The sequence below is a fragment of the Mizuhopecten yessoensis genome, unplaced genomic scaffold (genome assembly GCF_002113885.1).
Source record: "Mizuhopecten yessoensis strain PY_sf001 unplaced genomic scaffold, ASM211388v2 scaffold716323, whole genome shotgun sequence".
NCBI classification, from domain to species: domain Eukaryota; kingdom Metazoa; phylum Mollusca; class Bivalvia; order Pectinida; family Pectinidae; genus Mizuhopecten; species Mizuhopecten yessoensis.
In genome coordinates, this window is record NW_018480059.1 from 805,116 (window position 1) to 821,069 (window position 15,954).

At 37.8% G+C, this 15,954-nt stretch overlaps 1 protein-coding gene across 1 annotated transcript; it reads left to right on the forward strand.

Moving 5' to 3' along the window:
- Positions 1 to 8,203: 8,203 nt before the first annotated feature.
- LOC110443079 (rho-related protein racA-like) lies at positions 8,204 to 14,581 on the forward strand. Its single transcript, XM_021487061.1, has 10 exons — positions 8,204 to 8,389; positions 9,033 to 9,201; positions 9,818 to 9,951; positions 10,136 to 10,247; positions 11,321 to 11,511; positions 12,037 to 12,241; positions 12,582 to 12,821; positions 13,144 to 13,247; positions 13,582 to 13,821; positions 14,241 to 14,581. The coding sequence occupies exons 1-10, from the start codon at positions 8,204 to 8,206 to the stop codon at positions 14,451 to 14,453; spliced, it is 1,794 nt and encodes a 597-aa protein (XP_021342736.1). The 3' UTR covers positions 14,454 to 14,581.
- The last annotated feature ends 1,373 nt before the right edge of the window (positions 14,582 to 15,954 follow it).

Genomic DNA, 15,954 nt, shown 5'->3' on the forward strand with positions numbered 1-15,954 from the left:
TATTGTCCCCCTAATCATGTCATATTGTCCCATTTAAAATGTCATATTGTCCCATTTAAAATGTCATTTTGTCCCATTTAAAATGTCATTTTGTCCCATTTAAAATGTCATATTGTCCTACCAAACATGTCATATTGTCCTACTGAACATGTCATATTGGCCCACTTAACATGTCTTATTGTACCACTAAACATGTCCTATTTTTCCACTAAACATGCCATATTGTCCCCCTTAACATGTCCTATTGTTCCCCTAAACATGTCATAGTGTCCCACTAAACATGTCCTACTGTCCCACTTAACATGTCCAATTGTCCCACCCACTAAACATGTCCTGTTGTTTCACTTAACATGTCATATTGTCGCACTAAACAAGTCATAATGTCTCACTAAACATGTCATATTGTTCCACTGAACATGCCATATTGTCCTACTGAACATGTCATATAGTCCCACTTAACATGTTATATTGTCCCACTAAACATGCCATATTGTCCCACTCAACATGTCATATTGTCCCACGAAACCTGTAATATTGTCCCACTTGAGATGTCATAATGTCCCCCTAAACATGTCATATTGTCCTACTAAACATGGCATATTGTCCCACTAAACACGTCATATTGTCCCACTAAACCTGTCATAATGTCGCACTAAACATGTCATATTGGCCCACTAAACATGTCATATCGTCCTACTGAACATGTCATATAGTCCCACTTAACATGTTATATTGTCCCACTAAACATCGCATATTGTTCCAATAAACATGTTTTATTGGCCCACTAAACATGTCATATCGTCCTACTGAACATGTCATATAGTCCCACTTAACATGTTATATTGTCCCACTAAACATCGCATATTGTTCCAATAAACATGTTTTATTTTCCCACTAAACATGTCGTAATGTCCCACTAAACATGCCATATTGCCCCAATTAAATGTCATATTGTCCTACATAACATGTCATATTGTCCCCCACTAAACATGTCATAGTGTCCCACTTAACATGTCACATTGTCCCACTAAACATGTTTTATTGTCACACTAAACATGTCGTATTGTCACACAAAACATGTCATATTGTCTTACTGAACATGTCATATTGGCCCATCTAAAATGTCATATTGTCCTACCAAACATGTCATATTGTCCTACTAAACATGTCCTATTGTTCCTCTTAACATGTCATATTGTCGCACTAAACAAGTCATAATGTCTCACTAAACATGTCATATTGGCCCACTTAACATGTCTTATTTTCCAACTAAACATGTGCTATTGTCCCACTAAACATGACATATTGTCCCACTTAACATGTTTTATTGTCCCACTTAACATTTCATATTGTCCCACTTAACATATCCTATTGTCCCACTTAACATATCATATTGTCCCACTAAACCTGTCATAATGTCGCACTAAACATGTCATAATGTTCCACTAAACATGTCATATCGTCCTACTGAACATGTCATATAGTCCCACTTAACATGTTATATTGTCCCACTAAACATCGCATATTGTTCCAATAAACATGTTTTATTGACCCACTAAACAGGTCCTATTGTCCCACTAAAAATGTTTTATTGTCCCACTAGACATGTCATATTGTCCCACAAAACATGTCATAATGTCCCACTTAACATGTCGTATTGTCCCACAAAACTTGCCATATTGCCCCACTAAATATGGCATAATGTCCCACTTAACATGTCGTATTGTCCCACAAAACTTGCCATATTGCCCCACTAAATATGTCATAATGTCCCCCTTAACATGTCATATTGTCTCACTAAACATGTCATATTGTCCAACTAAAAATGTCATATTGTCCCACTTACCATGTCCTATTGTTCCACTAAACACGCCATATTGTCCCACTTAACATATCCTATTGTCCCACTTAACATGCCTTATTGTCCCACTTAACATGCCTTATTGTCCCACTACTTAACATATCATATTGTCCCACTAAACACGTCATATTGTCCCACTAAACATGTCGTAATGTCCCACTAAACATGTCGTAATGTCCCACTAAACATGCCATATTGTCCAACTTAACATGTCATATTCTCCCACTAAACACGTCATATTGTCCCACTAAAAATGTCATAATGTCCCACTATATTGTCCCACTAAACATATCCTATTGTCCCACTTAACCTGTCATATTGTCCCGCTAAACATGTCCTATAGTTCAAGTTAACATGTCATATTGTCCTACTGAACATGTCATATAGTCCCACTTAACATGTTATATTGTCCCACTAAACATTTCATATTGTCCCACTAAACACGTCATATTGTCCCACTTAAAATGTTTTATTGTCCCACTAAGCATGTCATATTGTCCCACTGAACATGTCCTATTGTCCCACTTAACCTGTCATATTGTCCCATTTAAAATGGCATATTGTCCTACTAAACATGGCATATTGTCCCACTTAACATGCCTTATTGTCCCACTACTTAACATATCATATTGTCCCACTAAACCTGTCATAATGTCGCACTAAACATGTCATAATGGCGCACTAAACATGTCATATTGGCCCATCTAAAATGTCATATTGTCCTACATAACATGTCATATTGTCCCCCTTAACATGTCCTATTGTTCCGCTAAACATGCCATATTGTCCCCCTTAACATGTCCTATTGTTCCGCTAAACATGCCATATTGTCCCCCTTAACATGTCCTATTGTTCCCCTAAACATGTCATAGTGTCCCACTTAACATGTCAGATTGTCCCGCTAAACATGTCCTATAGTTCAGCTTAACATGTCATATTGTCGCACTAAACATGTCATATTGGCCCACTTAACATGTCTTATTGTACCACTAAACATGTCCTATTTTTCCACTAAACATGCCATATTGTCCAACTTAACATGTCATATTCTCCCCCTAAACATGTGCTATTGTTCCACTTAACATGTTATGTTGTCCCACTTAACATGTCCAATTGTCCCACCCACTAAACATGTCCTGTTGTCCCACTTAACATGTAATATGGTACCACTAAACATGTCCTATTTTTCCACTAAACATGCCATATTGCCCCACTAAATATGTCCTAATGTCCCACTTAACATGTCGTATTGTCCCACAAACCATGTCATATTGCCCCACTAAACATGTCCTATAGTTCAACTTAACATGCCATATTGTCCCACTAAACACGTCATATTGTCCCACTTAAAATGTTTTATTGTCCCACTAGACATGTCATATTGTCCCACGAAACCTGTAATATTGTCCCACTTGAGATGTCCTAATGTCCCACTAAACATGCCATATTGTCCCACTTAACATATCCTATTGTCCCCCTAAACATATCATATTGTCCCACTAAACATGTTTTATTGTCCCACTAAACATGTCGTATTGTCCCACAAAACATGTCATATTGCCCCACTAAATATGTCATAATGTCCCACTTAACATGTCATATTGTCCCACTAAACATGTCCTATTGTCCCACTAAACATGTCATATTGTCCCACTTAACATGTCATATTGTCCCACTTAACATGTCATATTGTCCAACTGAAAATGTCATATTGTCCTACATAACATGTCATATTGTCCCACTAAACATGTCCTATTGTCCCAATAAACATGTAATATTGACCCACTTAATATGTCAAATTGTCCCACAAAACATGTCATATTGTCCTACTGAACATGTCATATTGTAGATATCTACAAGATAAACAGCAAAGATGTTGTACAAGCAGACACAAGGAAACTGTTGCAAATTAAAAAAACTAGATGCAATCAGTACGCTGACTTCAGAACCCGAATGCAAAACAAGGCAAACATTTATGAACCTATTAAGAAAAACAAGTTTTCATATTCTGTCAAAGCAGACAATGTGACTTGGAAGAGTTTTTCAGTCACGAAAATCAGAAATTTCCTCCTTCATTGTCTCAAAGTGCCAAAATTAATATTAACGTTAAATCACAGCTTATTGAAGTTCTGGAAGCTAATAGGGATTTGCCGAAAGAAGAACATCAGTCAGACATGGTAGTAGTTGATGGTGCGGCTATGGTAAATTAGAGACCACCGCGTGGAACATACACTTTTGATGATTCCGCGAAAGATGTGATTTTGCCGTACATTAGCCACCTTACTTCAAAACATTCAACAGTAGACATCATATTTGATATTAACATAGGAGACAGTCTAAAAGCACAAACACGTAAAGTGAGTGGTGCTGGAACCAGGCGTAAAGTTGTGGGCACCAGTAAGACTCCGAAAGCTTGGGCGAGCTTCCTTAGAGTGGACGAAAATAAGACGGAATTGTTACTTACAAAATGATATTTGTGACAAAAGGCGAAGATGTTATGACAAATTCTTATGATGACCATGATGATATTACGAGGAAGCAGACACAAGGATAATTGTTCATATCAAAAATGCAGCTGAAAGGGGATGTAAGTTGACACTGATAATCAGCTCAGACACTGATTTAGTGGTTTTGGCAGTGTCTCTGTTCAAGACACTACAAGTAGAAAAACTCTGGGTTGCATTTGGAAAAGGAACAAACCTGCGATGGCTTCCGATTCTCGAAATTGATCATGCTCTTGGTCCTAAATCAGTGGCTTTGCCATTTCTCATGCTTTCACCGGATATGACACTGTCTCCGCTTTTCATGGAAAGGGAAAGAAGTCGGCATGGCAGACGTGGGAAATACTTGATGACGTAACCGAGGTGTTTGGGCTAATAAGTAAGAAACCTGCATTGGTCAGTGAAGCTGATGCTGATATGCATGGAGTTGATAGAGGCATTTGTTGTAGTTATGTACGACAGAACTACAACAACATTTGACATCAATGAATCCAGGCTTGGATTTTTTGCACACAAACAAAGTCAGTATGACACAATTTCGCCCACCAGAGCTGCACTGCTTGAGCTGCATATCATGGTGGTCATGTATGGGGACAGGCAGTCACACATGAACAATATCTACCCAGTCCGGGCGATTTGGGATGAGTTAAGGAGACAGCAGATGGGCTGTGGATTCCCAATTGGACATAATTAGCAGCCATTGCAGCATCGTGCCAGGAGTCACACAAATGTGGATGCAAGAAAACTTGTTCTGGTAGATGCAAGTGTTATAAAGCTGGTTTGACCTGTACAACATTGTGTTCCTGTAGCTGTTAGAACGAAATACATCGGAAAATATGGTAGAATAATACATCATTCGACCTTCCTGCATATCTTAAATAATTGCCTATATATCAAACAGACATTTTATCGCATATCCTTACCCAATTATTTCACTCGATTGTATGAACTTTTACCACCCTAACCGTAAGTGGTGATTTATTTTTACAAATCCTGTCTGTTTAACATATTTTCAGGTCATTCTGTTGTATTATAAATAGTTATCTTCACCTATATCACGTTAAAAGAGCCACTATTGAGCTTTTTTTTTTTAAATTCATGGTGGCCGCCGAAAAAAAAAAATCAAAAATATACTGGCTACCCCTCTAATATGCTAAAGTACACCCTAAAGAACGTATGTACCAAATCCTATGCTTGTATCACCATTTGCATGATTTTGTCAAGTTTCGGTTCTAAGCCGCCCCACTAATGTGATGAAACTGATTTTTTGCGGTGTTCTAGCTCAAAGACAAGACACTCGGCATATATTGTGTCATATATTCAAATTATAGGCTTTACGGTAGCATATTGAGCAGTAATAAGTAAGTGTGTTTTGTTTAAGAAATTATCAACAAAACTGTTAGATGTGTGATATAACCTTTTTTTCAAACGCTTTTACTTCATACAATTGTATATATATGAATCGTAAAAACCACATGCGCGCTATTTCATGACGTCATTACGGTTTTGAAATTTATCATCGCTCCTTATTTTACGCTTGTCTTGTTATACTGCAGATCATATTTTCGCGATCAGTTATTGAACCGCGAAATCGCGAAAATATCATCCCCGCGGAAATATCCTACTCTACGGTATCCCTTAAGATTTTTTGTTGTCCCACTCCTAGGAATATCCCTTGATTCATGTGGGGTTACTTTGCCTATTCGAATACTACATTACAACTCAGATGACGGAGAACTCCTGTATAATTGTAATTCGATTGTTATACCAGCCATGGTGAAATTATCCTCATGTCCTCAATAAATCATATGATGACATGTAAGCCATTTTTTTATATCAAAATCTACCCATTCCATCTGATTTTTAATAAAGGATCTCATATTATTTCACAAATGCCAGATGGGTGGTTAAAAAAATTAAGATATTTTTTATCATATATATGACTTTATGTACTTTATCAAATAACAAATTTTTCATAAAACAATAAAAAAAAAAAAATGACATTCCTGTTGAATTTATTACGTCATATCATTGTTACTTTTGACGTCATGGTTGATATAGGTACACAAGTCATTTATATTTGAAAAAGTATCTAATGATGAAATGAAATTGAACTAAAACTCGATGAAACTCATTTCGTAAAAATACACATGTACTGGGATAATGGGGACAAGTGTGTATTTATATTGACAATTGTCGAAAATTTATATAGTGAGTGGGAAAGCGAATACGCTTTTACTAAATAAACACAAAGAAAACAATGGTTAACTGTTCAATAACACATTTCTAAATTGAACTTTGCACCATAAAGTTAAAACCTACTCAATTCTGACTTTTTCTTCTGAACGCTAGCTGTTCAAATTCAATGGCTAAAGGAAAAAAATGTTACAAAATGAGGAATCGATCAGTTACTAGGTATACCGTTAAGATGAAGAAGTTTTTCCTGTACCGATTACCTCCCTTATACCATCTGTTAGAAAAGACGATAGTGCTAAATATAGTCAAGCGTAATCAATCATTTTCATTGGTCGGTAAAAATAGTAGAAATAACGTCAGGTATTTATAGAACGTTATAAGTAGTTTGATTAGTAGACAGAGAGGTATACACACCACGAACACTCCAATACGGTAGGCCTCCCTGTGTGAGATTTTTATACTATATATCCTATAAGTAGCAGTATTGTACCTTATATTACTTTCCTTACAGTCATATCTTATGTCTTCCTACCTACTTATGTACTATGGTTAAACTGTTGTTTTTTATCTACTTTATTTCTATAAGGATATCTCCTGTATGGTGTTAAATTGTCATCAAGACAACAACACCGACCTACTGTAGAAGTGAATATGTTTACTAGCCCGAGTTTTCTCTGGCCCTGACACCAGACCACACCAGACATAGATGTTTAAGTCTGGTGTTAGGGCCAGAGGAAACTTGGGCTATATGTTAACAGTCAGTTTACTAATTTTTGCTTTATGTACCAAATAGACTATCCGCTTTTAATTAGTATTACCGTGGAAATCTTCATTTGTAAACTTTCAAAATGGATTGGAGAAGATAGCTTGGATAATGAGGAGAGCTATACAGTGATACACGCAGTTCAGATAAAGATACATGGAGAGTAAGGGCAAAGAACGATTCTTGAGTTAAAGCGTTTCTAGTTCTCTATTTAAGGACGATAAAATGACAAATAGTACAAATCACTAGCTTAAATATGTATATTTGATGATTACTATCAGAAATCTTTTGTAGCAGTTTTGTTCAGTAGTGGTGTAGCAGTGTTTTAGTAGAGGTGTAGCAGTGTTTCAGTAGAGGTGTAGCAGTGTTTTAGTAGAGGTGTAGCAGTGTTTTAGTAGAGGTGTAGCAGTGTTTTAGTAGAGGTGTAGCAGTGTTTTAGTAGAGGTGTAGCAGTGTTTTAGTAGTGGTGTAGCAGTGTTTTAGTAGATGTGTAGCAGTGTTTTAGTAGAGGTGTAGCAGTGTTTCAGTAGAGGTGTAGCAGTGTTTTAGCAGTGGTGTAGCAGTGTTTCAGTAGAGGTGTAGCAGTGTTTTAGTAGTGGTGTACGGTGTTTTAGTAGAGGTGTAGCAGTGTTTCAGTAGAGGTTAGCAGTGTTTTAGTAGAGGTGTAGCAGTGTTTCAGTAGAGGTGTAGCAGTGTTTTAGCAGTGGTGTAGCAGTGTTTCAGTAGAGGTGTAGCAGTGTTTAAGTAGTGTTGATGGCAGTTTTATCAATACCAGACATATTTATAGAGAAATATTACCCATTTTTGACGACATTAGCCAGCTGAATTCGACTAATAGAGATGTTTTTTTGTTTTACTTATAATATCAGGATCATTTTGACCATGGTGGCTCACACCAAACTGATCGTTGTTGGAGATGGAGGTATTGGCAAAAGTTGTCTGCTCATTGCAAGCGCTACTGGGAAATTTCCGCACGAGTATGTCCCTACCGTGTTTGGAAGTTGGGTCAGTGAGCTCCGACTGAACGGGAATGACTACGAGATTGCCTTGTGGGATACCGCCGGTCAGGTAAGGCCAATTGTGTACTGATAATCTCGTAAGAGGCATATTATGCTGATACTATTTCAGGTGCAAGTTGCGCTGTGTTTAGTTTGTCAAACCATTTAAGGAAATTGTAAAACGCATATCTTAACTATGCTCACAAAAAGGATGGTTTGAAGTTGTTACTTTGATTGTTGAATTAGTATTGGCTATCGCATGAAATAAGGTTCACGATTTTCAGTTGCCGTGCTTATCGCTGTTACAAATTGTTTTCGGAGTATAAGCATTCTGATATCATATATTCGTGTTCTAGTTTACTGTACACATCATTTCAATTCACACGAGAAAAGTCAAACATATTCATACAAGAATAAAACTCCGTTTTATATTTAGGTTGTATGCTACATGTACCTTATTCGTTAGAGTTATCTCCCTTTGTTCAGCGTAAAAATAACCTGATCGTAAACAAAACAAGCATGAAGATATGTTACAGTTTAATGCAAAACGCTTTTGTAGCAAAAATGCACTTCGTTGTACGGTACAATTTATCCTAAAGGATGTAAAAATATTCATTATTATAAGCAGATACGTATATACTACAAGTAAATACTACATATACACATTGGTAAATTTCTCTGACAATGTTACATCGCCTTTTTCTTTTCTACAGGAAGATTACGACAGGCTGAGGCCGATGTCCTACCCGGGTAGTGACGTCATTTGCATCTGCTTCGCCGTGGACAACAGGGACTCCTTTGAGAACATCACAGAAAAGTGGATCCCAGAACTTCAACACCACATCCCAAATGTGCCTAAAATGCTTGTGGCGTGTAAAACAGGTTAGTTTGTTATAGTATTGATAGCTAATGAACAACAAACACCTATGCAGATTAGGGGACAGCAGTTAACCTGGTGTAAGGAGTAGTAGTAGGAGACTAATATTTTGGAGGCTCCCGTGGGTTTACCATCAAGACCAATTCAGACATTGCACACATTGTTATACTCATTTGTTAAGACATAACTGGTAAATATGTTGTTTCCTTAGGAACCATTGTCTAATCTGTTGTCTTCCTAGACACCTCTGTTTGATTGGATGATGTATCATACTGAGGCTGTAGTTGCTAATGGTCAAAGGGAGGTAGCTCATTTTAAGTAACTGTGATTAAGAAAAGGCGTGTTGTATCAACCTCTCTCAATACTATGACCATCACACCTGCGCATGTGATGTGATACTTCGATGAGAGAGCCATATAACGTGGCATTTGAGAGGTCCAAGCAGAGACAGACATCGTTGTTATGGGACTGTGCTTAAACATCATTTATATAAACGAGTTATATCAGTTCCTTCCATTAAAGTATTTACACGCTTTTTCCTCCACAGACTCTCCCATTTTGTATAAACTTGATTTTTCCGGTAACGATATAAACATATTTTCACTTTTACTATTTGTACAGACCTGCGATATACAAGTACTGGGGATTATGTGACGTATGCTGAGGGGTCAAAGGTCGCCCAAGACTTGGAACTACGGTACCAAGAAACCAGTGCTTTGACTCGAGACGGACTTACGGCATGCTTTAATAGAGCGGTACGTTATTATTATAAGTTAGCTTTATCCAAAAGGAAAAAAACAAGTAAATAACAATTATTTTTGATTGTTTAAATTAGTCATGGTTTAATTATTGGCCATATTAAGATACATAATATCTGTATGACATCGCAATTGATTTTAGAAAAAAACACGATTTTAGTTATATTCGTTTCCCCTCCAGATCATAGAAGCCAATCAAGGGATTGTAGCACGCCGGAGGAAGAAAGACCGATTACAGTTTTTTAGGAGACCGAAGAAAGAGATTCCTAGCCCACCCACAATGCCACCAGCAGGTATGATGTCACTTCCGGCACGTCCGGATAACTTATGTCGTTTCAACATGAGTTCGGACTCATTGTATGATCGCTTAAATGATTTGGAACCTCTATAAAGCCTAAGTGTTTCTTCTAGGCTTTCTTATTGTGGCCACTGAAAAGAGCAACATTGATATGTTACCATTATTAATATACCTTATTAGGGACCTCCATACGTCCTTTATTCTGCTGTCTGATCTTGTCCCTACGAGCACGTCGTGTTAACTGGTTAGCCAGATATATCACTGAGCATGTCTTGTTCGCCGGTGAGCCTGGTGTATCACTGAGCACGTCTTGTTAGTTGGTCAGCCTGGTGTATCACTGAGCACGTCTTGTTAGCTGGTCAGCCTGGTGTATCACTGAACACGTCTTGTTAGCTGGTAAGCCTTGTGTATCACTGATCACGTCTTGTTAGCTGGTGAGCCTGGTGTATCACTGATCACGTCTTGTTAACTGGTGAGTCTGGTGTATCACTGAACACGTCTTGTTAACTGATGAGCCTGGTGTATCACTGAGCACGTCTTGTTAGCTGGTAAGCCTTATGTATCACTGAACACTTCTTGTTAGCTGGTGAGCCTGGTGTATCACTGATCACGTCTTGTTAACTGGTGAGTCTGGTGTATCACTGAGCACGTCTTGTTAACTGGTGAGTCTGGTGTATCACTGAGCACGTCTTGTTAACTGGTGAGTCTGGTGTATCACTGAGCACGTCTTGTTAACTGGTGAGTCTGGTGTATCACTGAGCACGTCTTGTTAACTGATGAGCCTGGTGTATCACTGAGCACGTCTTGTTAGCCGGTGGGACTGGTGTATCACTGAGCACGTCTTGTTAGCTAGTGAGCCTGGTGTATCACTGAGCACGTCTTGTTAGCTCGTGAGCCTGGTGTATCACTGAGCACGTCTTGTTAGCTGGTGAGACTGGTGTATCACTGAGCACGTCTAACTAAATAAAATAATAACTAGGTCGCGCACCATCGCGTGTTCCTAAATCTGTGTAATTGGAGAACCTAATATACATATTGTCCTTTACTATGGTGATTGTTGTTTTACAGAAAAGGCCCCTCGGGTTGAGGTAGAAGCTTCCCGGTTCGCTGACGACTGGCGTGGGGTGCTGGAGAAACCCCGACATTTTGATGTGACATTTATACTCGGCGGAGGTCAGCGACTAGAGGCTAACAAACTTGTACTGTGTTCGTCCTCGTCGTTCTTCTGTCGGCTCTTCGGGATGACGCGCTATGATCAGGTACTCCAAACGAAAGTAAAACTGGTATTTTTGTGTTCATCCAGATTATAGTGGATATCTAGTTTTAGCGTGTTCACTAATCCATATTATTGTAAGTGGTTCACATTCTCTTGCAAATATATTGAAGAATTCAAAATACGAAATTCAAAAATGCAACCCAAATAAAGATGAGCCATTTGGCTACATCTAGACCTCAGATACCTCAATGGTTAGATAATACTACAAAAACGATACATCTTTCGGGGATATACAATTTTAAATTCTAAGATATAAGTTTAAAAGTTCACAAAGAACTTCTTGAGCTCTCTTTCAATACTTTTACTTTATAGTAATTGATATTTGCAAGTTTTTTTTAAAACTAAATTAGCTTATAAAATGCATTTAACGAATTGTAAATCAATTTACCTCTCGCATATTTTAGAGAAAACTAACATGTTCGCAAGCACAGAAATAAGTGTAAAATACCGCGGAAAGTGTTGAATGATGTACAAATGTAAACTAAAATTCAGTTTGACTCCGTTCCAGAATGACCAAAAGAAAAATTTCGGTCGCTTGGAACCATTCTCAATGGAGGATATGAATAACGGTGTTATTAAGGGTATATATGCTGTATATGAAAAAGGGACGATCATCTGTGCCAAAGGTCAACGTCGGCGCCACACAGTTATAAAGCTGGCTTCTGATATTACATATACAACGTTTACTAGAGTGCTGGAATTTCTATACACGGGTACGTACATAACTAACGGATACAATACTGTACAGCTCAGCAAATCTAAGTGTTAGTGTTATCAACGCTATAATGGCCGGATACATTGTGATGTCAGTGTAAATGTACACGATGCGTGAAAAAACGTAACTTTAGGCATTGGTAATTTAAGCGTATTTTCATATTTATTTATGTTATTATTCTGTATTATTTTATTCCATTATATTAAAGACCAGATTATATTCTATTTTAAAATTCCAAACCAGATTTAATAAAAAAAAATGTATAGCCGGACACACATAGAGGTCACGTGTCATTGGTATATTTAGGGTTCTATATGTTTTACTCTTCTTACGTTTAGGGACTCCAAATCTTCCCGATAGCCACAATGACGTCAATCTGGATGCCGTAAATGACATCACTAAAGTATCGAAGATTTTCCAGATGACGAGATTAAATGAGATCTGCCAAAACTATGTTATGGATCACGGCTTTTTGAATACTAGTATTGGAACATGTCTGAACAATGACACTGGACAGAGGATGAAGGATCTTTATTTCAACAATCCAGAATATGCTGATGTCGCGTTTAAAGTTCAAGGTAACAGACGTTATTTTTGTCACAGGGGCCCTTTTCACATGCTATGTAATAGCGTAGAATACTAATAAACTAATAACTAAAGAGCTATAACAAATTGCTAGCCAAAATATACCCCATCATCAGTAAAATTAACATTGACTGCTCGATTGTTAATTATTAATACGCTTTCAAACTTTTACTTATCCTGAACACAGAGTTACACAATATGATTGTAATACATTATTGTTTCCATAGTGTGTCGTTTTCTTACACTGCTATTGTTTTGTATGGTATATAATATAACACGGATCTTCAAATAAATCATGTTTTGATTATATACCAGGTCAGACAATTTATGCCCACAAAGTCGTCTTATGTGCACGATGTCGAGCCATGGCGACTATGTTCGGGGGTCAGTTTCGGGAAGGAAAGAAGGCAGTGACGGAGGTAAGTTACAAGTTCGAACGTCTATAGCCTTAAAGCGTTATGTAATATGATAATCACTGGTTTACAAATAATATGGTATCCATTTTTTAATATTTCGAATCTGCGGTTGCCATTGTTGATGGGAATCATTATCGAATCGCGTCAAGTGGAAATGCATGACATCAGAGTCTTTTTTTTTGCTATTTCAATATCTTCCACTGTTTCCTGTGCTTCTTTCCATTAGCAAGAAACTATGGGATTTGGATTGCGAACATGTCTGTCTGGTGTAATATATGTTTTTATCACATCATCCTAGAAGTGATAAAATCTGATCAGGTATATTTCCCCCTTACAGGTGGATATTCCCGCTACATCCGTGGAGTGTTTTCTGGCCCTACTGGAGTACTTGTACACCGATCACTCACCCATACAGGAGGTCGACGTCATGGGACTCATTGTTCTCGCGGATTTATACGATCAGAAAGGGCTCATGAATATCTGTGAACTATACGTTACGAAAGAAGTCGATAGAAGCGTAACCAAACGAATAGAACAGGCTGAGATTGACGTCATAGGATTACTTTTAACATCACAGGTATGTGATATACTGTATAATTGTAGAAGTGACTTACAAGACTGGGGCAATGACATGGTATATTGTACAGAGGAGGTTCCTTTTTCTTGATGAATACCTGCTAATTTTTCCCGGGTTGGGTACATTTACTCACGTATAGAGGTTAGATACTTCCTGTTAAATATCAACATCATTTTACCGGCTAACATAGAGATATTTTGATAATATCTATGAATTAAAAGAACCTTTCTAACAGTCACACATGGAAGATACGATACGACGCTATTAACCAATGGGACTCTAAACAAAGTTTTGCCGGGACTTTTTACATGTACCACAGAAATATCTCTTCTAAAGTAATGATCAGTTAAGAAATGGACATGATTGCATTTAAGAGATGTGACAATATAAATATGTATAAACATGTTGGATATTGACAGATGTACAACGCCAACCAGTTGACCGCATGGTGCTTGCACTTCATCTCCAGTAATTATACAGCATTCAAACGCAAACCTGAATTCGATCAGCTCAAGGGAGATAACTTAGACATAGTGAAGAAAAGACAGTGGCCTCCCAGTTCCTATCTCGAAGAAGTTGCAGAATACGACAAGAAATGGGCAGGAAATGGCGTAGAATGTTCCTTGATGTGACACAATTACAGTGCGTCACTGTTTGTTATTGGTATTTATTTGTTATTGATTTATGTGTTTGTTATTGTTAATGTTAAGATATACATGTAGATATTTTGCGAAGAAATAAAAAAGAGGTTAATTTACGGAAGCAAGTATCTGAATTGGTCGACTTTCACGTTTGTAGTGTTGTATAGGTTTGATACACCTTCATGGAACAAATTGCTCGAGTATTTACGAAGTTAACCTCTATGTAGAGACGAAATCAGGACACTGTTTCGGTAGCATTGTTTTCACGGAGTTGAATTAAGTTTATAGGGATAAGCATCCTGTTAACAGCTATGGGCATTACGTGCCTCCATTACTGTAATGCACGCTGGTATGGTGGAGGCGGTATGTTGGAGTACTCACCTCTTTGCGAAAGCGAGGATGTGATAGTATCAGAAGTCAACACCAGAAAAAATTATTATTTGTGCTTATAGTGCAGTAAGATATCAGGATAATTGTTCTCAATAGTGTATTGTGTATAAAGAAGAAACATTAAGAGAATAGCGTGATTTACATGGAGACCCTTGAAACAGCACAAGAAGAAGCATACAGCTTTATACAATTTGGTTAACAAAGGTTTACAAATACTGAACTTGTCTTTCGTTTATCATCTATCATTTACACAAAATTGAGGCCCTTTGTCCAGTGATGCTCCAACTATGATGAAAATCCTTTTGCTCATAATGCAGTAGAAATATCCCCCGTCAATCTGTCTGTAGCGCTTGACTGGATGATGACTTGATAACTAAAGAATTGGAGTGAGGATTGCCTAATAGGATGCAAATCACCCTATTAATGTTTGTCGTGGTCCACCAGAGGTTATGGCCAACGTTGCTAAAACAGAATTACGCTTAGTTATATATTTTTTCTTACAAATTTCACATTTGGTGTACTTGATGTGTAAACTCCATTCGAGGTCTATATCACTACTGCTAAGAATAGGATTTAGCTTGGTTTCGTGCGTCCGATAACTTTCATTAAAACATGCCCCTATTTCCCAATACTGTGCCCTGTGAAACTCAGCCCCTAGACAGGTAGTCCGAATTATTCTGACGTTTTATCGACTTCTTTCATATCGGTCTATCGTCGGTAAATCGACGACAGACCGATATGAAAAAAGTCGATAAAACGTCAGAATAATTCGGAGTACTAGACAGGATAAACTGTTCTCCCTTCACCATTTGGTTCCTTAGTCTTTGTGCCATATTTGGCAGAAACCCGATTATAAGAAGGATACTGAAACTAGTCGATGAGGGACGCACGATTGACGTTGTACAATTAGTCATGTATACGCATGCTAATATGTTCAGTCAAGAGACAGATTCAATGGAAGGACTTCGGCAAATTTGGAGACACATCAAATTAAGAAATATAATTGTGTGAAATTCAACTGCCTGCATGTTTTGTGATATAAAGAGATATGGGGACGGGGACGGGGACGGGACGGGATGGGACGGGACGGGGACGGGACGGG